This window comes from Rattus rattus, chromosome 2 (assembly GCF_011064425.1).
Source record: "Rattus rattus isolate New Zealand chromosome 2, Rrattus_CSIRO_v1, whole genome shotgun sequence".
In the NCBI taxonomy this organism is placed as follows: Eukaryota; Metazoa; Chordata; class Mammalia; order Rodentia; family Muridae; genus Rattus; species Rattus rattus.
The window spans coordinates 227,164,485-227,189,976 of record NC_046155.1 but is presented as its reverse complement, the minus strand read 5'-3'; the positions used below and the strand labels follow the sequence as shown (position 1 = coordinate 227,189,976).

The window sequence follows — 25,492 nt, the reverse complement described above, 5'->3', positions numbered from 1 at the left end:
GGAAAAAATTTCCTGAACAAAACACCATTGGCTTATGCTCTAAGATCAAGAATCAACAAATGGGACCTCATAAAACTGCAAAGCTTCTGTAAGGCAAAGGACACTGTCATTAGGACAAAATGGTAACTAACAGATTGGGAAAAGATCTTTACCAATCCTACAACAGATAGAGGGCTAATATCCAAAACACACAAAGAGCTCAAAGAAGTTTGACTCTAGAGAGCCAAATAAACCTATTAAAAAATGGGGTACAGAGCTAAACAAAGAATTCTCAGCTGAGGAATATGGAATGGCTGAGAAGTACCTAAAGAAATGTTCAACATCCTTAGTCATCAGGCAACTGCAAATCAAAACAACCCTGAGATTCCACCTCACACCAGTCAGAATGGCTAAGATCAAAAACTCAGGTGACAACAAATGCTGGCGAGGATGCAGAGAAAGAGGAACACTCCTCCATTGTTGGTGGGATTGCAAACTGGTACAATGACTCTTGAAATCAGTCTGGAGGTTCCTCAAAAATTGGACATTGCACTATCTGAGGACCCAGCTATACTTCTCCTGGGAATATACTCAAAAGATGCCCCAACATATAACAAAGACACGTGCTCCACTATGTTCATAGCAGCCTTATTCATAATAACCAGAAGCTGGAAAGAACCTAGATGCCCTTCAACAGAGGAATCGATACAGAAAATGTGGTACATCTACACAATGGAGTACTACTCAGCTGTCAAAAACAATGACTTCATGAAATTCATAGGCAAATGGAACTAGAAAATATCATCCTGAGTGAGGTAACTCAATCACAAAAATACACACATGGTATGCACTCACTGATAAGTGGCTATTAAACCAAAAGTTCAAATTACCCAAGATACGATCCACAGACCACATGAAGCTCAACCGAAGTGTGGATGCTCCAGTCCTTCTTAAAAGGGGGAACAAAAATATTCCTAGGAGGGGATATGGAAACAAAGTTTGGAGCAGAGACCTAAAGAATGGCCACTCAAACCCTGCCCTACGTGGGTATATAGCCCATATATATACAGCCACCAAAACTAGATAATATTGATGAAGCTAAGAAGTGCATGCTGACAGGAGCCTGATACAGCTGTCTCCTGAGAGGCGAATGCTAGCAGTAAACTACTGAATTGAGAATGGGGTCCCCATTGGAGGAGTTAGAGAAAGGACTGAAGGAGCTGAAGGGACTTGCAACCCCATAAGAACAACAATACCAACCAACCAGAGCTCCCAGGGACTAAACCACTATCCAAAGAGTACACATGGATGGACCCTTGGCTCCAGCTGCATATGTAGCAGAGGATGGCCTTGTTGGGCACCAATGGAAGGAGAAGCCCTTGGTCCTGACAAGGCTGGACCCCCAGTGTAGAGAATGTCAGTGGGGAGGGGGAACACCCTTATAGAAGAAGGGAAGTAGGATAAGATAGGGAGCTTATGACTGGGAAACCGGGAAAGGGAATAACATTTGAAATGTAAATAAAAAAATCCAATAAAAGAAAAAAATTAAAACATCCCTCTGAATTTAAAAAAAAAAAAACAAACCTTTTTTTTTAAAGTTACTTTCCCACCCGCCCACCTATTAACGATTATTATAGTCACCATTTCTCGTCCAGGACAGAAGGCTTTTTGAGAGCTAACACTGTTAACAAGAAGAAAACCAGCCAGCAAACCATCTTTCGATCTGCTAGAGAAGTGAAGTGAGCTCTAAGACAAACTACTGTTCCAACTTGGACAGACTGGTCACTAGAGAATATCAGGGTACTGGGCAAGCCATGGAGTGCAGGAATGGGCACTGCCATGATATGTGGCTGGAGGGCTACAGTGGACGAGTCTGAAACCCAAGATAACAGACAGTCCAGTAAAGGAGGAGAAGAGAGGGACGCCCCACTTCCACGAATCTACAGTTCAAAGCTGAAGAAGTTCTCATAGTAAACCAGGCAGGATGAATCCCCTTCTGCTCTCAACACACTAAAGAGGCAAGGAAACCACATTTATGACAGAGCAGTTGGTTCTCACGTTGCCTTTCTACGGAATGGCTCTACATCAGCCCTACGTGCTGGGTTCTACCTGAGTCAGCAAGAACACAGGAAGGAAGATGCCAATTTCAGAGAAGCCTTTGAAGCAAAGAAAGAGGAACAGTGAACTGTGGCATAGAAGCGCTAAGCCACAGGGCTGTGGGGAAGAGAGGAGGGACAGGGGAGGACAGGCTCATTCAAAATCAAGAGCCAATCAGAGAATTGCAGATACCTCCCTTTCCCAGCTCCTTAACATCCCATTAATAAGATGTCTCAAGGATTCCTTTCACTCAGTATAGCATACTCACATAGCAAGAAGAATAAGCACAAGAGAACCTGAAAGCCAAAGTCTCAAAGAGACAGAGCAAGTATGAAAACTCAAAAGCATGAGGTGTGTCAGGGTTAAACCAGTCATTTAAGACACCATGACCAAAATGAGAGCAGTTCTAATGTAAGCTTTGTCACAGGTCAGACAACCGATGTCCTATGATGGAATCAAACGTGGACCAGCACATAGTCTACAAGAGTTAAGCCGTGTACCTGTTAGTGAGGAGGAAGGGAACATAAAGGAGCCACATAGGAAAGACAGTGAGGAAAGACCAACGTCACTCATGGTCTGAGTGGTGGACCAGATACCAGGAAGGACACGAACCCTGAATATAAGTAGATCACACAGACCTTCCAAGACTAAACAAAGAGAAAACCAAAACCAAAAACAAAGACAAATCCCTACCTTCCCTACCTCCCAAAACCAACCAAAATGTCACAGAACAAAATCTCAGTGAAGTGTGGAAAATTCAGAATAAAATATTTGTATAATGGAACAGTAAAATGAAAAGAAAAAACCGAGAATTTCCCCTAATTAATGTCACGTGATAAACTACAAATCCGAGAAGCTCAAAAATACAAATAATACAAAAAAAAAAATACAAAAAGCAGAAGAAAACACAAACTAAAAGAAAATCCTTTATCTTGAGTAGGGCAAGGGAGCATCAAGCCTATAATCCCACAACTCTGGACTACACAGTAAAACCTTGTACAGAAATAATACTAACAAAATCTTACCAAAGTACTCTTACATCGTATGTTCAAATTACAGAAAGTTGATGGTGAACACGAAGTAGTTTTATTTATAATGAGGATAAAACTGCAGTTCACTTCTCTGAGACCACTGCACACGAAGAGAAAGAGTACTGAAATAGTCACGGTTGATGGGAAGTGAGGCGAGGTCCACAAACCACCTACATTGTACAAGGACGAGTTAAAGACTCGATCATTTAACACTACTTGTGTGTCTTAAAGAAAAGTTTTAAAGGCTACTTTAAAGAGAAATAAAGAATTAAGCAGGTCAAAAGTTCAAGTTTGTGTAAAGGAAAAACATCAGGGAAGACACAGTAAGATACAAAATTAAAATATCTTACTCTTAATAGATCCAGAAGACGATAACTTGTTCAAAATAACAGCAGCACTGTATGAGATTATTCACGCTCGTTTCTATGGCGAGTGAGTGTCAGCAACGGCAGAAGGGACATAAGAATAACATTCTTTTATCATAAGATACTCATAGGACCTATGAATCAGCAAAAGGAGGACAGAAGGAACAACAGACCTTCCAAACAGAGGAAAAAAGAAAAGGAACTGTGCATTATAGAATATATATAACTGAACCCACAGGAGGATAAAAGAAGAAGGCGAACTATAAAAAACTGAGCAAGCCCTGAGCTGGTGACAACTGAGCTCTCTGCAGACCCAGTGTCACGTGACACTGACGTGCATGGAGCCGCCCACTCTGGGTATTCCACAGTTCTTACTTTAATTTTTCTTGTTTACTCTCAGTTGGTTTCAATCAATGCTGTGCCGCAGCAAAGCTGCCTTTTGAACATTGAACGGCAGGAATAAGGAAGCAGAAGGGGATACTATGCAACCCTTCTCACTGGGAGCAGACAGGCAACTCGGGAAATGCATTCCAAGCAAAAATAAACCAACAAGACATGTCGGGGAGACAGCTCATGTCCTAAGAGATCAAAGAAAGGGAAGCCAGTGTGCATAAATGGTCTTTAAGAAAAAGAGAAAACATGAACAGATATGGTAGATACTGATTCAGTTTTGAACATCCACGATCTAACTGCACCAATTCAAAGGAGCAGAGACTGCCACATGAAGGTAGAAAGGGAAGAAGGGTAACAAAATTCAGCTATGTGTCGTCTACAAAAAATAAAATCTGCTTTACAACCAGAGACATACAGATCAAAGGTAAATGAATGAGGAGAGCTGTAACATTCTATGCGAATTGAAACAAAGTGGGACTGGGTAGATTAGTTTCAGACGCAGAAAAACTCAGACGAATAAAAGTTATGAAGGATCGAATGGGACATTAAAGTAGGTAAAAAGGCCAATCCTTCATGAACCATAGTAATGAGTGTGTATTTAACAATGCAGTAAAAAATATAAGATAAAAGCTGTAAGAACTGTAAAGACGGGAGATGAACCAACTACATATAGCAACTGAAGACTTGTAATACATTTCTATCAGAAACAGACCACGCAGGGCTAGGTGATCGCTCAGTCAATAAAGTACTCTCACTGCCCCAGTTCTCAAGGAGGAGAAAGCCAGCATAATGGAAGTAGGGACAGGCAGCATCGAGTTACCCAGGAGAGTCTTGCCAAATGGAGGAACTTAAGATTCAATGTGAAACCCTGTCTTTAAAAACTCAGGTGAACGGAAGCACAGGGCACCTAGCATTAACTTCTGGTCTACGCCCCTCAGCCCCGACAGAGTTAACCAGCCTCAGCTCACTGTGGGTAGCACACCCTGGGCAGGTTTTTTTATTTTTTGGGGGGGAGGGGGGATTGTTTGTTTGGTTGGTTTTTTAACCTGGGTACTGAGCAGGCTAAACAGGTGTAAATGCTGCTTTTATTTCCTCAGACGAAGAGATGAAAGGAGAGCCATCAAGCTGTGTGAATGAGCCCGGAGCATTTCTTTCTGTTCTGTCTATCCCTAGGCCTAGGCCTGGAAGCTTCTAGACTCCATACATTCTGATCTTCTGCAAAGCAGAATCCTGAAGGCTCCGGCTTCCAGCATCTACCTACTAATCTAGTCTGGAATGTTTGAGCCTCTAAGACGTACTGCTGGACGAACGAGCCCTTTCTAACTCTGAACTCCCTCTCGCTGGTTCGACTCCGCTCTCTGGGCTCACCCTCCTCTGCAGTCTGACTGACTTACACTGGTGCTTTCAGCTTGTGAATGAATCGCTCTGCTTGGCCCCATCTAACCTTGGCGATGTGTACATTCTATGTACATGTGTATTCAACATGTAGATTCAAAAACCTCTGGCTCGTTCTGTCGTCTCCTGCGTCGAGCTTGTTCTCTCTGCAACCTGTCTCTGTAAAACTGTGCCAGCAAAACTGCTGCTTGCCACCCGTTCCTTTGCCGCTTCCCTTTCTCTTCTCATGAGAGCTGGGTGTGTCCCAGCCTGTCAACTCTCTGATTCATCACTTTTTCTGCCCCTCGATTAGACAGCACTGTCAAACATGGCCGCTTCCTTCTACAGACTAACTTACTTTCATTGTTTGGGATTAAAGGGTGTGTCTACATTCTAGCCAGATCATACAGACCTAGGTGTCTGGATGTAATCCCTTGCCAGAGCAGCCATGTTGCTGGATTAAAATTCCTCTTCCACAAGACATGGAGAGAGCGTAAGCCAGTGAGCAGCCTTCCTCCACCATCTCTGCCACAGTGCCTTCTCTGAGATCTTCCATTACTCCCCTCCATGACGTATCGTACTTGAAGGAAAATAAACCCTTTCAACCCCAAGTTACTTTCTGATATGGTGTCATGTCACAGCAACAGAAGCAAACTAAGATAACGCCGTAATAAAATTAAAAAAATAAAAAAGAAATCAAGAATGGAAGTTGGCTCAGTGGATAAAGTGTTTTTTTTTTTTTTTTTTTTTTTCAGGCAAACTAGAGGTATGGAGTCTGAACTCTAGCACCCACACAAATGTTGAGGGCATGACAGCCACTGTAACTCAAGCAATTGGAAGGGACAGACAAGGGATCCCAGCAGCAGCCTTGACAGCTAGACTCACCGTACTGCAAAGTCTGGGTTCTGCCACAATAAATAAGGGGAAGGGTGACTGGAAAACTTTTGATGTTAACCTCAAGCCTCCACATGCATATGTATGTGAACACACACACACACACACACACACGCAAATATACACATCACACACCCATACATACATATACACATACACACATATACACATGCACATACACATATACATACACACATACACAAATATACACATGCATGTACATACACACACACACACATACATACATATACACATACACACATATACACATGCACATACACATATACATACACACATACACAAATATACACATGCATGTACATACACACACACACACACACATACATACATATATGCATACATACTTGTGCACGAACAGGCAAAACCAAAACAAAACAGTTGCAATCTAACAGAATCTGGACTTGAACCACCACGGAATGAAATTGTAAAATGATAGCTGGAATTTTCTGAAATACTGGGCAATTAAGCAACACACAAAGCTAGTCACATGGGAGTCAAAGAAGAAACCTCAAGAAAAAATTAAAATGCTTTAATTTTCATAAAACTGAAAAATGCATTTTATCCAAATTCACGGACTCTTGTAAACAAAGAGTGTTTAGCAAGAACTGTGTAGCACTGAATGCTAGAAACTAATGAAGACCTTACAGACACAGAGGTACACACCTAGACTACAGTACCTGGAAGGCAAGAGACCTTCTTAAGTTCAAAGTAAGGCGCGGCAAGACCTGTATCTTTAAAAGCACACACCAAAAGGGAGAGAGGATGGAAGGAAGGAGATTTAGTCAAGCTAATCAAGTCAAAAGCAAAACACACAATTCTCTGATGTCAGGAATACAGGCCATCACTGAAATTCCCATGTATTCTGAAATAATAATTAAGAAAAACCATGAACAATCTGTTGCCCATAGTTTGGATATTATAGAAGAAATACAGCAACCAAATACACAATTTTCCAAAGTTGACAAAGAAATAATAAGCATTCTAAGTAGGCCAGCAACTGGTAAAGAAAAAATAAAATAAAATAAGTCTCTTCAAACACAAAGCACCAGTATCAAATGGGTTCACTGGTGAATTATACTGTCTCAACAATATCACTTCTTAGAAGCAGAGAGGCCCTTTCCTAATGTAATTTGCAAGTTGGCATTCACCCTAATCCCAAAACCACGCCAACACAGTACGAGATAGTACAGACCAGCTGCTCCCCCAATCACAACCCCACAAGAATTACAAAACATGACCAAATGGGAAGCTCACCTGGTACTGGAGTCTGGTGGTCTGTACGAAAATATCCCCCATAGGCTCCCGTATCTGAACATTTGGTCCCCAGCTGGTAGCACTGTTTGGGGGAGATTCTGGAGGTATGGCCTTGTTGGAGGAAGTATGGTGGGCTCTGAGAGTTAAAGGACCCAACGCCATTTCCAACAGCACTGTCAGCTTCATGCTAACAATGAAAGACACTCAGCACTCAGTGTCATCACGCCCGATACTTCCTTCTCTAAGGTTTCTTGGCTGTGGTGTTTTACCACAGCAACAGAAAAGTAATGATTACAATAGTTTATCAACATTTTAAAAACCAAGGCCAGGGAAGTGTCTGAGCAGGGAAAGTGCTTGCTGAGCAAGCAGGACGGCCTGCATGGAAATCCCCTCCACCCAGGCAAACTCAATTAGATTCTAGGAGTCTGCTGCATGATCAGGGTCTAGTCAAAACAGCTCCAGGTTAGTGAGAGACCCTGTCTCCAAACAGTAAGGTGGACAACAGTAGACAAACACTCCCAACGGGAGGACAAAGTGATGGGTCTTTTAATTCTCAAAACCTATCACCAGTGACATAGTTCCTTCTAAGGCCATACTTCTCATACCTCCCAGTGTCCCCAAATAGTGCCATCGATAGGGACCAAGTATTCAACAGGCATATGCATGGACTGACGACACTCGTAAATACTATATACCATACTCAGAAGCAATGGCAACTGTTATCTACCACATCGGAAAGGTAAAGGAGAAAAAAAGATGCTTGTCTCCACAAATCCGAGAAAAGCAAGTGACAAAATTAAATTTATGTTTCTGATTTCTTTTTAAAAAGTCAGTAAACTGGGGTATAGTGACTATTTAATAAACTCAACTTGAAAGAGGCATGGACCAAAACCAAAGCGTTACATACCTAATAAAAAGAACGCCAAAGCTTTCACACACACACACACACACACACACACACACACCCCTCTCAAAAATGAATTAAATAGAAAATCAAAACAAGTAAAATCTATATGAGGAAACACAAAATTATCCTCAAAGAATCAAAGTAGAAGTAAGTAGGTGAAGAAATAGTCCATATTTGTGGATAAAGACCATAAATAATATGAACGGGTCAACTTCGTGATCTTTACCTACAGATTCATTGTAATCTGCCTCTGAGATATTTTGTAAATACAAAACAACAACAACAACAACAACAACAACAAGCCATTCTAAGGTCTATGAGGAGACGTAAAATATCTGAAATGATAGGTAGGTATCGAGGGAGGTTTGCCCTCATCAGGTAACTTCAAGAGTCACTGCAAAGCTACAGTAATCCTAACGGTGTAGTTCTATAAAGAATATCAGAAAGGGTATAAAACGTGATCTACATAAATAGACCCAAACTCTACACCCTGAACAAAACGTCACTGAAATGTACCACAGACGTCCAGATGCCCTCTCACCAACTAGACAAACACCGTGGCACACCTAGATGACAGGTTATCAGGAAGGCAGAGTTCTGGGAAACCCGAAATGTCTTCAGGCATTAATATATTAAGTAGAAGACAGTCACACTCTCACAGTGAAAATGGTGACCTTTAAATTTTTTTTTTTTTTTTGATTTTTGAGGCTAATACTCTATTGGCCTGTCATTTAAATTAATTACTATATCTTGTTTCTGAAGTTAAAAAATGCTAAAAATAACTACAAAAGAAAGAAAAGTCATTTAATCTGGCTACACGTGGTGGCTCACACATGCAGTCCCAACACTTAGGAGGCTGAGGTAGGACTGTCAGCAGTTCCAGACAAGCCTGGGCTACAGTGTGAGTCCTGACTGAGGTCAGCAGCAGCAGCAGCAGCAGCACCACCACCACCACCACCACCACCACCACCGACAGCAGCCGAAGCTCCTTTAAGTTAGTAAGCTTGAACACTGTATTCCAATGCCCTGCAGTTCCTGGAGTCAGTCAGGTAAATGAAGCCAGCACTGAGATAAGCGAGTGACTGAACCCTTCTGGGCCTCTGGAGTGTGGTCAGGGGCAGTTACGTGACTGCAGCCTTACATTAATGTGTGCCTGCACTAACCGTGGGAAGGGACATCTGGATACTTTAGTAAGACGCCTTTATTCATAAACAAAATGAAATGGTCACATGTGTCCATTCATAGTGACTGTTTTAAGATATCTCTCAGGAGGCGAAAACAAATTACGTTTCTGCATAGGTGCTGTTTTAGAATGGCTTTTGGTGCACTTTGGTGTTTTTAAATGAATTAGTTACTCAGTCTACTATGAGATTCAGTCACATGTAACAGTTGTGTAGGTTAAAGGAACAAGGAATGTACATTCTCGCATAGAAGCAAAAGCCATTTGTTTTCCTAGCATCCACACAGCTCTCCAAAGGTTTGCTTTGCTCCTTTCTCTAAGAATACCAAAGTGGCCCTTGTGTGGTGGGGCACAGTTTTAATCCCAGGACTTGGGGGGGTGGAGGCAAGTGGATTTTTGTGAGTTCAAGGCCAGCCTGGTCTACATAGTGAATCTGAGGTTAGCTAGAATCAGGAAACAAAACCAAGTGAATTTTATAAGACAAACATAACACATTAGAAGAAATGTAGCCCACAGACTGAAGAGATGATGAAATACATTTCAATACGGTTTGTCTTCTTTTCAAAGACAGAAGTAAAAAGTACTCATACAAAGTAAAGGCCATCAGCAGAGGGAGCTTCAGTAGCTGATGCCACCAAGTGCCAACTCTCTTTGGCGAGTATTCTTGTGATGAGAAGAGGCACTGCTGTTGGGGTGGGGTGCTGTTTAAGGAGTAGAATTAACCATTACTCAGTAGACAATATCACCAGCAAGAGCGTCAAATATTCCAGCTAACACTTATTCAAAAGGGGAACAATTAAATCTGTAAGAAAAGTAACTAAGGTTGAAGAATTATTTTATAATGGCCATATACATTCTAAGACTGGTTCTATATTACAATGACAATACACACGGTAAGACTGGTTCTATGTGGAAATGACCGCATCCGTTCTAAGACTGGTTCTATCTTGAACTTTATATCATGCTCTGAGCAAACTTCATTTTTCAAATGAAGATGAACATAACATCAAAACCACCAGCTACTTATCTTAAAGTTTCATTCTCTCATTGTAAGAGAATCTCACTTACTGTGGATTACTATGTATTAAAACTCAGCACAAGTTAATGTAAATAAACATGCCCGGAATGTTGTCACTTTTCAATGTATATGAAATACACAGTTTTCACACTGAATTAATGGTAGGAAAATTGGAAACAAGAAATGATGATTTTTTGAAAGTATACCTATAGTTACAATTGGAAAGTGACGTTATTCTTTTCTTTCCTTTCACGGAAGTGTGTCTGTAACAAACTTGATCTCAAGAACTGATCAAGTGCCTGAATTTGCCTCTCGGAGCCTATGGGTGAGCGTGTGCCTTTCGATAGCTTATTCCTTTCTCAGGTTGCTTTCCTTCAGGAGTGAACGGTATTTCTAGTGAAAACTTGTACACATCTGAGAAGTCACAATATGTTAGTAAGATGTTTTCATTCTCTTTTACCTTTAAAGCTATACATCTGAAAGTTTTATGTTTATCTATGTTTACCTTAGGAATGAAAAATATTGACTCCCCGAGTGCTACAAACTCAAGCATCTCTTAACTAAATCTGAGAAGCAAAAGTAAGGTGGGCTGGGTGCCATGACTGCAGAGCTAGCCCCAGTCAGTGGCCCAAAACACCCCAGTCATCCCTGGTAATCAGGACCAACCTGGAGGTCACCAAGGCCTTTCTTGGGACTGAAAAGCATTCCTGCAAAGAATTTTAAGAAATACTAGGAATCCATGAGAATTTACTGATTACTTTTTTAAATGGCTTATAAATTACTAAAAGTATTTTGTTTTAACTGGGATAATGATACAATTCACATAGCTTAAATATAAAAACATCAGCTGTAACTGTTACCCACAATTCCCTCCATATACATGCCTTAAAAGCGAAGTGGGCTGGCTCATCGAAGCAGTGCCTAGAAAACGTCCACTGTAAGTCAAACCCACCTGATTTTGGAAATAAGGTTTTATTGACGCATGCTTATCCCTTTACATATTGCCTGTGACACATTTTGGGTTACAAGCAGGCAGAGTTGGGCAGCCTCGTAAAGACCACGTGGTTACCCCTCCCCCAAAAACAACTTACTACTTAGCCCTCTATAGCCACTGCTGCAGACTCCTGGAGTAGGGCAGACGTCACTTTTAATGTAAATGTACAAGAGCACAAACACACACATAATCCTGACTAGTGAACATATTAAATTGATCGAACAGAGTTCTGCCTTGATTTTGTCAACATCACATGGATTATCGCCTCACTTCTTGTCTCCAGACAAACTTCGGGATAGTGGCTGATGTCGCTGGTATGCTGTATTTGAGACTATGCTACATGTATTAACACTGATAATGTTTTAGGCATGTAATATCTCTATTAGTTAAAGAATGAAATACAGGAACTGGGGTTTTAATGCTGAATGAAAAGATGCCTACAGGTAGCATGGAATCAAGTGACCACCATACGTCTGTGAGTGTGAGTGTGTGTGTGTGTGTGTGTGTGTGTGTGTGTGTGCGCGCACACACATGTATGAGTGCCCAGGTGCGTGCATAACAATACTTAAACAATGAAAGGAATCACTAAACGTAAACACAATGCCCACTGTGGGACACTGAGCAGTAACTACATCAGCAACATCACCTCTCCAAGCTTCTTAAGCTTCCTTTCCACCCACAACCAGGAGAAGAAAAGGTGCTCGATAAACAAAATTAGTATCACAATTTTTTTTTTAAAATAAAAACAAGGAAAATGAAAACTTAGAGCAATTAGAATTTCTAAGACTGAAACTGGATGACTGTCATGTACCTAAGTCTTTAAAAGTCTTTCAAAGAAAAGCGTATGCAGATCATGGCCCTTATTTCTAGTCGAGAACACCTTACAGGAACTGTGACTCCAGCGGCAGCATGGCTTCCCTGTAAATGAGCTGTCGCGTGTGTCTTTGGGAAGGGGTGTCTTAATCACTTTCTGGCAATCTTTTATGATTACAATTTTATAAATCCTTAGTCTATCTTATAAAAAGTCAACATTTCGAAAGGGAGGGTACAGAGCCCGTGTAGTGCCACTAGCACATTCCAGTGCACAGATATGTGGCAGAGGCGGGGAATTTGAATTTAAAACAAAACAAAACAAAAATTGCATCAACGTTTGCTCTGGTTGCTCCACCAGGAGCTTCGTAGCAGACATCAGGCGTAAGCTCCACCTTAATAGAGGTATTCAAATCCAAAACGCAGCATACGGCGAAATAGGTTAAACCCAAACATTTCCCTTTTAATCTGCAATCCCACAATGCTAAGGACATGCATTTGGAGGATGTGAAATGGCAAATCCATTCAGCTTATCGAAGCACCATGTTAAAAGAAAAATCAACACTCAGCCTGATAACAAGCTGTCTTTCTGTAAATAATGTGCTTCTTACGCTGCATTACGTTAAAGCCAAATTATCAGTATAACCACCAAAGATTACCTTCTGTGTAATGCTACTTTACCCTGCAGTCCAGTCATAGCTACGCATCTATGGGAACACTAATTAGTATTCCAAGATACCCTGCTGCTTCCAACCCAGAACCAACTTACAGACCAGCAATTCACCTAAGACAGCTCCCTCCTAAACAGTAAACAACCAGCCCAGGTAGCCATGCCTTTAATAACACCAGCGTTTGGATGCAGCACGTGCAGGCGGGCGGGTCTCCGAGTTGTAGAACAGAGGAAGTTCCAAGCCAACCAGAGTCACATGGGGAGACCGTGTCAAAAGAAAGAAAAAAAAAAGGCCAAACATGTAACTGACTATTCTAGAAGTAAATTTACACCTCAATCAACACCCAAGAAAGGAAGGCTAGTTTTCCTAATGGTGCTAAAAAGTGTTCAGCTTGTCTGCCAAGTCAGTACCCAGTGTGAGCAGAGTCTCTTCTGCTCTGTCCTGGTCTCATCTGTGAACACTTAGGCATCTACTGGAGGATTATGGATGTATTCAAAGGGGCACAGAACAAAGCAGGTCAGATGGAGTGACAGGCACTCGGGGCACTTAATCTGATCACTATAGGCAAGAGTAGCTTAAAGAATCCCCAAGCCCTCCACGGAGAGGCCCGAGCATCAGAGCGCCAGGAGGACTCAACAGAGCCACGTCGTCCATCTCCTCCCTCACAGCAAAGGAACAGCCACCAAGATCTCCGTTCACCCATCACATAAAATCGGTCTCAAGACTGCACACCAACTATTAATGTGGCAATTCCTCGAGAATGCCTTTTACTCCTTTAGAACAGCAGCAGTAATTTTAAAAAGAATTTTAAAAATGGGAAGAAGAGACTATCCAAAAAAAATGTCATTTTATTTAAAGCAAAATGAGCTTTAGAAGTCACAAAATCGATTTCCCATATTTAACATGGTTTTCCAAGTCCACAGACTTTCATGTTTTATTTCTCATCACAAGAGAAAAGCTGCACTGGGAATCTGCTTCTGGAAGTCCTGCTTCTTGCTTCTTGCTGAAGTATGCTGAGAAGTGTGCCTTACAGATAACATGGGGCTTCACCTTCCTTTTAAGCAAGGTCCTCTTCAGTAGGGAGCAGACTTCAAGTGTGAGAGTGCGAGAGTGCGAGAGTTACTTCCTTCCCCACCGCTCCATTCCCAATGACAAGGGCTCACCTAGAAACACAACACTGACAGGAGAAGGCCAGATGAAGTTTGACTAATTTTCAACTAGCTTATTTCGCTTTTATTTCAAACAGAAACCTTTTCCAAAGCTTGCCTTCGGTAGTATAATTATGCTACGAAGAATAACATTAAATAAAGAGCAGGAAGCCAAAAGTCTAGTGCTATCCTACAAGTACAGAATCATTACGTATTAATTTAATAAGCACTGTGTGTAAGAACGTTTATGTGCACTGTTATATCTGAATAGCAATTTTTGTGAACTTATGGTTGAGAAGAGTATAGTCATTTACACGGCAAAGCTGGGCTAGAGATGTGGCTCACAGATTAAGAACACTAGCTGCTCAATCAGAAGACTTGGGTTCAATTCCCACTATCTGCACAGCAGCTCACGACTTGCCCTCTTCGAGCCTCCCAGGATGCAAACGGTACACAGATATACATGCAGCCAAGACATCCATATACATGAAAAAATTATACTAAGAGGCCAATTTAAAGCAAAACCCAGTCATTCTCATGGCCTTTTCTTTAAAGGATGCATCAGCTATAAAGCTGATGAGATTATAAACTGAGGCCATCCTAAGACCTAGAGCAGAGCTGTTTCTTGTGCAGCATTTGAGTGAACACATGAGTGAACAAACCGAAAATCAACACTAGGATGAACTCTCATAATAATGGCAGCCACGGACAAGCATTCACCAAACAGCTCTGCACACTGCAGTCTTAACAGCTACACGCGTTTGCTTGCACTGAACCCTGACAATCTCATGAGGTGGGTTATTGACTCTTCATAAGTAATAGAAAACTTAGGCCAAAGAGTTATTTGCAACCAGACACATCTGAAGTATATGCCTGGAGCCGTCATACTAACAGAAAAGCTGACAGACATTTAGTAGGTGACAGCCAGTAATAAACTGTTCTAGTGTGCAGGACAAACTCACGGAATTAAAAAGCCCAACCTGCTACAAACTACTGAGGAGCGCAGAACAAATCCCAAAAGCTAAACAGTTGTTAATCATGCCCTATATTCAATTATAAAATTAATCACGCCATATATTCAATTATAAAATCCACAATACCACCCATAAAAATGTACCTAATTCTCGTGCTGAAAGCAGCCCAGACTGCCTTCTCAGAATGGCACTGACGAAAAGTAGAAGGTGACATAATTCACAACTCAACATTCATCCTGTTCTGCTCTGTGCTTTCTTGGGTGCCTTCATCCTGAGACTTCACGGGAAGCAGCCAAGCCCTTTCCCAATGCCCATTCTGCTGCATGTGTCTGGGGTCCACGTTACTATCTACAAGATTATGGTAACCTATGGTATTTCACTTGCCACTCTTTCAGCCATAATACGCTGTCTGACCAAATACATGCACACGAAATCACGCTTCCTTCCTGCCGAGTATCTCCTCACATTTTCTAGTGGAATAACACCTCCGGGCTAAAATTCAGTTGGCTACTCTTTGTGGGGTGTGGGGTGTGTGTGTGTGTGTGTGTGTGTGTGTGTGTGTGTGTGTGTGTACATGTATATGGTAGGTGCAGATCCAGATCCACATGTGTGTACATGTATATAGCCTTGAGGCCAGACTTGTTCTTTGAGTCAGTGTCTCTCACCGGGAACCTGAGCACAGCCATTTTGCTAGGCTGGCCAGCTCCCTCCCCAGCACAGGATGCCAAGCAATGCCACTATCCCTGGCTTACGTGGGTCTTTATACTTGCAGGAAGCACTTTACGGATCCAGCTAACTTCCCAGACCTCTAATAGCTTCCTCCTACTTTCCACTCGATGAGGATTACTCTTCCCCAGCATTCCCTCGATCTGCTTTTATTTTCTAAGCCACGTTTATGCCCCCGCTTGCTCAGAGCTCTTCTGATTCTTTGTGCTATCATTCTGTATCCTTGTCTACCACGGTGTGGAAATGTTCATCAAGGGTCAGGAATTCAATCTGGAATCTGACCCTATAAAGACAGTGAATCTTTATGAATGTTTTGCTAGCCCGGGCCCTTTGATTTAGAAGGGTCATACACTCATTTCCTTTGAATTACCCACCTCCATACAGAGAAATCTGAACTCACGGAACTGTCCTTGACTGAATTACCCAACACAGCACCTTAATTTTATTTCATTTTAAAGAGAAAGACCAATTCCTTGACCAAAAAAGGCAAGAACTAGTGTTCAGGCCACAACGTCTATAATCTAATGTCTGTAACCTCACCAAGTCCTACCGAGTGAGCTCCCAGATAGACACCATTCTGTAACCCTGTATGCATGCAACGTCACACTACAACCGAACACTTCATCTCAACAAACTGGAGCCTGCCCCGTACACTGAACTTTCCAGAAGTCACGGCTACAAAAAAAAAAAAAAGGTTATTCAATAATTTCCTCTCAAATTATTAGACATTCAGTTGGAATTCTGCTTTTCCTTAGTCCTTTAAACATTAACATTAAAATGCCCCAATCTACCCACCCCCTTGTTGATAGATAACACATTATGTTAAAATATGATCAAGGCTAGCTATGGTAACTTAAGAAGATGAAGCAATTTCCAACTACACTTGGGATCAAGAATCCTAAATAAATAATGGCACTAAATGACTCCTTTCTTCAGTATGGCCCCTTTTTCCAAAGTTGGCATCTAGGTTACCTGTAAAAATCAAATGTTATTTATTTCTCTATGGCAAAAAAAAAAAAAGGAAAACAAATTCTACCACTACTATATGACCTGGTATATGAAATTGTGTTTTCCTGTTTCCTACCAATAAGTACATGACAAGCTCTTGTCCTCTTTAGAGAAGAAGATGGTTGATAGAACAAATAGACATAAAGGTAGTAAATGAGTTAGATGTTTTGATTCGATATTGATTATGTACTAAGGATTCAATTGTCACTACCCCTAAATACAACCCTTACCTATCAAATATTGTTTACTCCTTCAGTCTTTCGGGTATGTTTTACTTTCAACTCCACGTGAGCCAGTCAATCCAGTCTATGCTATCACCATTTATGAAGGTATTTCTTTACAAACAGGCTATGTCTGTATCTGGAACCTCATCGGCCCAATCCTAAGTGAGAAATTATCTATTTTTTGCTATATAATTAATCAAAGGATATTTTATTTAGAAGTACCTTTCCTAATAACACCCTTTTTGGGGAAATATATTCTAGACAATAAAAGTTTAAAGTGGGACAGCACAGAAGGACTAGAAGAAACCAGTTTGGAAGAGGAAGGCAGAACAAACGTGGTACTAGGCAGACCTGTAAGAAACGCACAGGTTTGATGTTCTAAAGTTAGGATGCATAGACTTAGATGTTTTTTAATTAACAAAGAAAAATAACCCAATATATATGTTAAACTAAAAAGGTCTCTGTCATTTTCTATAAATCAGAGCCACAATAACCAAAGCTGTGTGCTCTCCTTGGCCCTGCCTCACACACAGAATGACTGGGGATATTGCTGGTAGGCAAGCCAATTTGCCGATGTTGGTGCAAACCTCTCAGAAGGAAAAGCAGAAGAGACTCAGTAAACAGTTCTCGGGATTTCATTCTGAACACGGCAAGCGTCTCTAGGAGAAAAATGTCACTGTAATCAGATGTTCACTTTTACTCACTAATATTTAACTATAAAAAGATATATAAGCCCAGAGGCTCTCGAGATGGATCATTTGGAACGTCTGATCCTTTGAGCTGGGAATGAATACAGGCCTGACATGCTAACTCTATCTGTTGGGTGCACTTGCTAATTATGTAAATTAGAGTTGAAAGTATTCGTAAGACAAATAATGGCTTTACAGGGTCTGCTTGCTCATGGCACATATAATTAAATATAAAAAGGGCCAAATGGCTGTTAAAAAGTTATATAATAAAATTGTTGAGGCCAGGGGAAACAAGAAAGAAGGAAAAAAAAATAAGCTTTGAAAGAAAGGTAAAATAATCTAAAAATAACTGATTAATTTTTTTCCCCCTCAGTCACATAATAGAATGATTTTGTTGGGGGGAAAAAATCTTTTGGTTGCAAACAGTCCTTCTAGAACGATGCCAAATGATCCTGACACCGAGTTTCGCTGTGAGGAAATTAACTATCCATCTCTACGAAACTCAAATGGAGAGTTTTTGTGAAGATAAAAACATCTAAGCAGTTGAAGTCACAGAATATTCTAGTCTCGACCATTTAGCTCTTTGGCTAAGAGCAGTTTATGCACACTGCTGCAGAAATCACTAAGTTAAGACTTGACCACTGAAGACTGCACTGCCAGTGTTTGCAACACATTTCTCGGAAAGCCCCTAGTCATGCTTTCAAGTTAAACTTCAGGCATATTCTGGTGCCATATCGGGCACCTTTTGAAATATCGTAAAAGACTGCAAGATCCCTGGTTCATGCTTACATCATACGTTGAACAAACCTAAAATGTAAATAGGATAGGCCGGCTCCTCCCATCACCCCCCTGCTTGTCAATAATAATGCCCAGTGAGCTCACTCAGTGGCTTGTCCGGTTTATGACCAGCGTAGCGTCTCAACGAGGGCTGGTCAAGTATGTTTAAATGTCAGAATAAAGGCGATCACACATCTTAACTGAAGTTAAATAGTAGTACAAAAGAGACCATGAGAACATTTTCATTGTTCAGACCGAAAAGAATTTCTTGAAAAAATAATTCTTATGAAAAATAATAATAATAAAAAAATCGCTATGCCAACGCTATACAATCCAAATAAAACCAGAAAAAAAAAAAAAGCCTTTCTCTACATGTTAATGTACTAACTTAGTAGTGTCTGCTACACATAGCAGGTTACAGAAGGCAAAGTCTTCCAACATGTTGTATTTATAGCTACGCTTTTTACAAAACAATGAATGCTCTGATAGCTCTAAAAATGTTAGCCCTTCTCATTTATGGAAACCTAAATTTGATAAGAATGTTTTCTTTTACATGGACGGACATGTGGAAAACAAATCAGGTTCAAATCCAGCTCTTAACTCATAAAGTAATGACGCTTAAGTTCAACATCCACTATATACAATGCTTTAACAAGCAGTTCACAGTGTCCTGATCTCTGCACTTTGGTCCCCAAATACAAGTACGTGCATTCCCCCTTCAGGATCTTGTAGCGGTTACAAACAACTCAACCATATAGAGTTTGAGATATATATATATATATATATATATATATATATATATATATATATATATATATATATATATATTTTTTATAGAGTCAATAACAAACTCTAGACTGCTGTTTTGACTCATGTTTAGGTACTACTGAGAGCCAGGAACCATTCTTAAAGCAACATACCACCTGACCACAAGAAAAAAAAAGCCTGCACCACATATCGGACTACTTCATTCTCTAGACTGGAGAGGAAAAAATGGGGTTAACAAGCAATATGGACGGACTGGGGAAAATGAAGCAAGCGAACAGATTTTTTTTTCTTTTTAAAAGAAGAAAGGATACAGCCTTAAAGCACCAGTCTGGGTTCCTACCGCCAGGATCTTCTGAACGGGATCAAAGGCCAGGGCTGAGGGCTGATAGGGAAATCCATGGCGAACAGTCTGGGGATGGGCAGTGACATCACAGGAACCCACCGAGACAGCAGGCAGGCAAAATCGGAAAACAGAACAGCCCACAGGCGCGTTAGAGTTGGAACCAACTACAGTACATCAAAGCATACACTTACACCTTTAAGGGAGAATTGGGGGGAGGGGGAATTCTATCCTAAGGAACAAGCAACAGAAGCACAAATCACTTAAACTCCTGCTTTGCTACAATGGTAGTAACTTCACAGAGGGCAATTTCCTATGAATAGCGTATACTATTCCGTTTGACGCCACGTTACTCAAGTTTGTAGTGGTCCAAAATTTTGTAAAATCATTGCGAAGGGTGATTAATCATTGCGATTTGGGTAATCGTGGCTTTATTTGAATGCTAAAGGGAGAGATTTCTAAAGAAAATTTGTCATGAAAACTAATGGAAGGATTTAGTCAAGAAACCAACATTTGCAATTCTAACGATGGAAATGGGTGAGAAAAATAATCCTGTAATTATCTATTAAGTCCGTAATAATTTTAGGACATAAGAACAAAATTGAATGTAGGCTTTTAAGCCCCCGATGTAAGAAGGACCGCATGGTTATCTATGAGGCAGGCAGGTCTGGATAGGGAGGCTTGTGTGCTTTTCTCACCTAGCAGCTGGGAATTAATCCGCTGCATCATTCTTTCTGAATTACATACAGGACCTTGTGGCAATCATCGTGCCATTTCACAGACAAAACCTTCCGCGCTAAGTTTCTAACCAAACAAGCTAAAAGAATCCTGTGACTTCAGGTGGTGAGCCGCTCGCACACATTCTAAGGAAAAAGTGATGCGCAAAAAAAAAAAAAAAAGAGAGAGAGAGAGAGAGAGATCTGGTTGAACAGGTTTGCCTTGCCCACAAACGACGTTCATCATCACACTGCTGGAAAATTTCGACGTCAGTGGAAGATAATAAAATATGCGCGAATATAAAAAGTATTTCCAGACCATTGCTACTAGCATCTGGATGGGGATTAAAGGCAAGGGAGTATGCTTGGGTTGCTTTTTATGAAAAGGGAAAAGACATCGACTTATAAATAAGGGATCTCTGTCCAAATACCCCAGCAAGGCACGTCTGTCAAGGGTGGGGGGCGCTTTCTTAGAGCGATGAGCTCTATTGGCGCGCTCTGCCCTCGCGCTCCCAGGTACTGCCCAGCGGCCCCCTCAAACGACCCCAATCTTCCCACGACAGCTTGGCCGGGCTGCGCGCTCCCTTCACCTTGCAGAGTTGGAAGTGCTCGGACTGGAGCGTCTCCTGGATCTCGGGCTCCCGGTTCCCAGGCGGGTGCTGCTGCTGTTGCTGCTGTTGAGAGGCCGAGGACGAGCCTGCGGTCAGGCCGTCCAGCACCTTCCTGATGTTGAATTTCCTCATGGTCTCGCCCAAGGGTCTCCCAGCTACGAGGCCCAGGTAGCAGAGGCACCGGCTGCCAAGGAGTCCGAGCCGCTGAAGCCCAGAGGCGGCTTCGACCGCGGGGAGCGAAGAAGCAGCGGGGAGCAGAAGATAATCCCAACAGGAAGGGCAGCGACGGCGGGCGGGCGGGCGCGCGGCGGCGAGCCCTCTTCCTCCGAGGCCGCCGCGGCTGCTGTGGCGCCGGACGCCGCCTCCTCACCTGGTCGCGGCTGGGCTCCCGCCGTCCCGCGCCGCTGCCGCCGCATCCATGACCCGCAGCCCCGCAATCCCTCGGCGCGTCCCGGGCTCGGCCTCTGCTCAGCGCAGCCGCCAGGCCAGCATGGCCCGGACACCCGGAATCGGTCCCCGCACCGCCTGTCGCTCTCTCCCCGGCCGCCCGGCCGCTCGCTGTCGCCTCCCGTGAACCTCGGCCCCCGGCCCTTAACGCCCGGCAGAGCTGGCGGCGAGCCGCGGTTCCAGCGCCGGCCGCGGCGGTGGCGGCAGCTGGGCCTCCGCGGAGCGAGCTGCCCGGTGCGCATGCGCGCCGCCGCCCCCCCCCGGCCGGCGGCTTAAATCATCCTTCGCGGAGGACCAGGGGCAGCAGCTGGCGGACCCGCGGGCCCCACGGCCTGCACCTCCAGCCCTGTCACTCACAGCTCCCGCAGTGTGCTTTCAGGTTTGCTTTGTATCTGGGCATGCCATGGAGCGTCCAGGCAACGATTAGGTCAGTGGCAAGATGATAACTAATAGACACCCAAAGGGAGAGAAGCCCAGCCTCCTTCATGAAGGTGTTGCTGGAGGTAAAATGAGGCTAGCGGGTGGAGGATAGACTGGGATAGGTCCCGTAAGGGGAAGAACTCCAGCGACCGGACCTTGGTCACCCATCCTCCCGAATCCCTTTATCAGGCAGGGTGGGTGGCAGCCAGCACTCCCCGCCACTCCTTGTTACAAAGTCCCGTCTACCTGCCAGTTTAATTAACCAATCGACATCCCCTTGGAGCCTCTCTGAGCTCATCGGGCAGGAGAAGGAGGTGAAGTTTTTGCTCAGATCTGACTGCCAATGTTCCTGCTTGTCTCCCAGAGTGCTAAGAGACAGATGAGTGGTTCAAGTTTGCATCGGAGAGAAATTGATGCTGAGGGCGGAGAAAGAAATTCTTCTGGCCAGTGCATTCTATAATAAGCAAAGGTGATAGGGCTGGATAATCAGAAGGGGGAAACGCTGGAAGACCTTCTGTAGCCAGGGGGTCACAGCAAGAAGTCAATCTTAGGTTTAGTAAGACCCCGCCCCTACCGGGGCGCGAGGGTGGGGTGGGGACAGAAATGCTACTAGGATTTGTTAGTTCCGCACCAAAATCAGAAGCACCTCCCTTTGCTTTCTTATTGGCTACTTTCTCCCGTTCAGGACAGTCTCCTCACAGCATTGGCCTATGGGCAAGCGGAGCCGGCCTTCAAGAACAATCAGCAAACCAATCAGGTTTTGGGCGCAGGGCATTTCGGGAAGTGTAGTTCTCTAAAAGTTCTGTCAACCAAGAAGATGCCTTTCAGTTGTAACTTTTAAAACTTTGTTTTATGGTTTAAAACTTGTTGAAGTAGGAAGTTAATTCACGGAATGGAGGGGGCGTAATAAGCCAAACTTAAAGTCTTTCCTAAACTATTTGTAAGTGACTCTAAGCGTTTGGTTTATTTAATTCTCTGGAATACATTCTGTCTAGTTTGACGTATTGTATTGGGCACAGAGGACTTAAAAACGCAAAACTTGTCTTCAACAAATGGGTTCCTGTGTCAAGAGAATGACCTCCCATAACCCAATGCAAAATCGTATAAGTTCAATGGTGGAAGGTGGGCGTAGGGCTGAAGAGGGACATTGAATTAGCCAGGGAAGGCCTGGAAATGGGGATAAGCATCTAATGCTGAATGGGCAGGCAGTGATCCAGAGATTCAAGAGGAGAACATCTTCCCGAGGGTGTAGAAGGAGACTTTTAGAGGGTGGGTGGGAGGGGGAGCATCCTCATAGAAGCAGGGGAAGGGGATATGGGAGAGGGGGAAACTGGGAAAGGGGATAACATTTGAAATTTAAATACATAAACTATCTAATAAAAAAAAACTAAGAAAAAAATTGAACTACCTAGATAGCTTCCTTAAAAATCCAAATGGCCCCACAGAGAAAACTACAGAACAGATAAATAACACCCCCTGAATTCTATGACATGTTTTTTTCCACTGAGGTATCAATTAAATTTGTTGAGTAAATCATCACCACTTATTAAAAGAAACTCTAGGGAAACCACGGTTTTCAATCCAAAGGCCTTGTGATGAAGCAGAAGATTCCTGGCTTCAATATGCCTGACAGGATTTTCAGTCCCTGTCCTGACCATCTGTGCAAACATGGGCAAATGTATTTATTTTCCTCAGAAACAGATCCATTATGGGATATGCTTCATGTGTAGAAATGAGATTTATTACTTAACTGGGGGGAGGGGAGGATAGAACGAACAAAAATGTTAGTGTTCCATTGCGTTGCCTTCTGCTGCTCTTCAACTTCTTAGTCCATCAGGATCCTTGAGATGAGAAAGAACTTTAAGGGTTCACCAAGTTAAGCCAGACCCCTATTATTTTGCTGTAGAGTTCTTGCTTTGATTTCCATACCTTATCAATCTCATCAGATTATGAATAGATCCTGTCACGGCCACAACATCAATCCAGAAGAGCCCTAGAATTGAAGATAAATGGATATCGGTTTAATGATATTATAGGGCAATGGAACATATCTGGAAATACAATTAGTTTAAAAAAAAAACAGTTAATACCCTTAACTAGTTACTATCATAGTAGCAAACATAAAATGAGGTGTCCTCAAACTCCTTTTATTTCTTTTTTACACTGTGTTTATTTCCCTGTGTGTATATTTGGCGTGGGGTGGGTGCCACATACAGCGAGCACAGACCGAAGAATTAGAGCACATCCTTCTGAAGATAATTCAATCTTCCACTAAGTGGGTCTAAAGATGTCATTGACCTTGGTCCAACTCGGTGTCACACACCTTTATCCTCTGAACCACCTTGCCAGCCTCTCCTGGTACTGCTTAGAAATCAGTTTTGACTGATTGCTTTAAAAAAAAAAATTAGGATGGAAAATTTAAGAAATATATGCAAAAAATTTGCAGTATGAAAATTTGGCATCGAGTAAAACATTAGCAGTTTATGGTTCCGTTTAATTTCTTAGCAGAAAACATCTAATTTTACCTGTGGCAATTTCTCAGCAACACGTCTGTTTCATCTTGATGAATGAATCGCTAAGTCGACTTCACGCAGTTCAATAGCTTCATGTCCTTGGATAAATGATGGTCTCTTTCTCAAACTTTTTCTTACCTACTTATTGAAGAATGAACTGTGCTGTGTCTAGCAGACCACTGACAACTTATCGATAAGTAGGCAGCATTTAGCTGATTCAGGGAGATACTAAACAATGCTGCCTTACTTGATACAGAGTGAAAAGAAATCTAAGCGTGCACACACACACACACACACACACACACACACACACACACACACACACACACACTCACAAACGGGGTTGGGGGGAGGGAGAGAGAGACCATTCAAAAAAAAAAATCCAGAATGGTATAACATTTCTGAATCTACCAGTCTTTGTTATCAGATGTAATGGTCACAAGATTGATGGAGGCTAGGTTAAAGGAAGTTGGATGAAAGCCATAAACAGAAACTGTTCAATGGTGATTGAGATAACGTGAGAGTAAGTAATATTTGATTGATTGATTATTTATTTATTTATTTATTTATTTATTTATTTATTTTTACTGGCAGACTTTCTTGGAAAGTGAATAAAAATCTACACCACTGACCAGCATTCATTTTTATTGACTTAACTTTAGTATACGAAGTCCCAGAGGGTTATAAGACTGGCAGCTGAGTAACTGGTTCATCGCGACTTAGAACACAGTATTGAATTGAAGTTATTTGCGAATTGCAGTGTGGATGTTCATTAACCCAGGCTCCTTTTGGAAAGGGCTTTCTCGACTCTGTTAAAATCATGGGCCTGGGTTTTCAGTCTGGGGATACTGTTCCCAGCCCACTGACTCAGAGGTAGGAATCTGAAATCAAGCAAACCCTTGACTAGGAATTCTGGGAATTGTGGATAGAATAATGAAGCTCCCAGGTTGGCTGAAGGCTGAAGTCATAGAGAGATAAGGCTGGGTGGTTTATTTTGCTTCGTGTATACTCAGCATGACACATGAGGCTAAAGAGCAGAGCTATCACTCCATTAACTCCAGGCAGGCAGAGAGTAGGATGTCCATTACAAACCTGCCACTCACTCACTCCCCAGCTGTCTTCCTTAAATAACCATCCGCTCTC

At 42.3% G+C, this 25,492-nt stretch overlaps 1 protein-coding gene across 3 annotated transcripts in view; it reads right to left on the bottom strand.

The window, feature by feature from the left end:
* Stxbp5 (syntaxin binding protein 5) overlaps window positions 1–21,609 on the bottom strand; it is a 143,521-nt gene extending 121,912 nt beyond the window's left edge. For all 3 annotated transcript variants that reach the window (XM_032894986.1, XM_032894987.1, XM_032894988.1), the window contains exons 1-2: window positions 20,949–21,609; window positions 19,614–19,711 (exon numbers count right to left, since the gene is read on the bottom strand). In XM_032894986.1, the coding sequence (XP_032750877.1) occupies window positions 19,614–19,711; window positions 20,949–21,101 (251 nt within the window). In that variant the 5' untranslated portion in view covers window positions 21,102–21,609. The remainder of the gene's footprint in view (window positions 1–19,613; window positions 19,712–20,948) is intronic.
* Window positions 21,610–25,492: the final 3,883 nt, after the last annotated feature.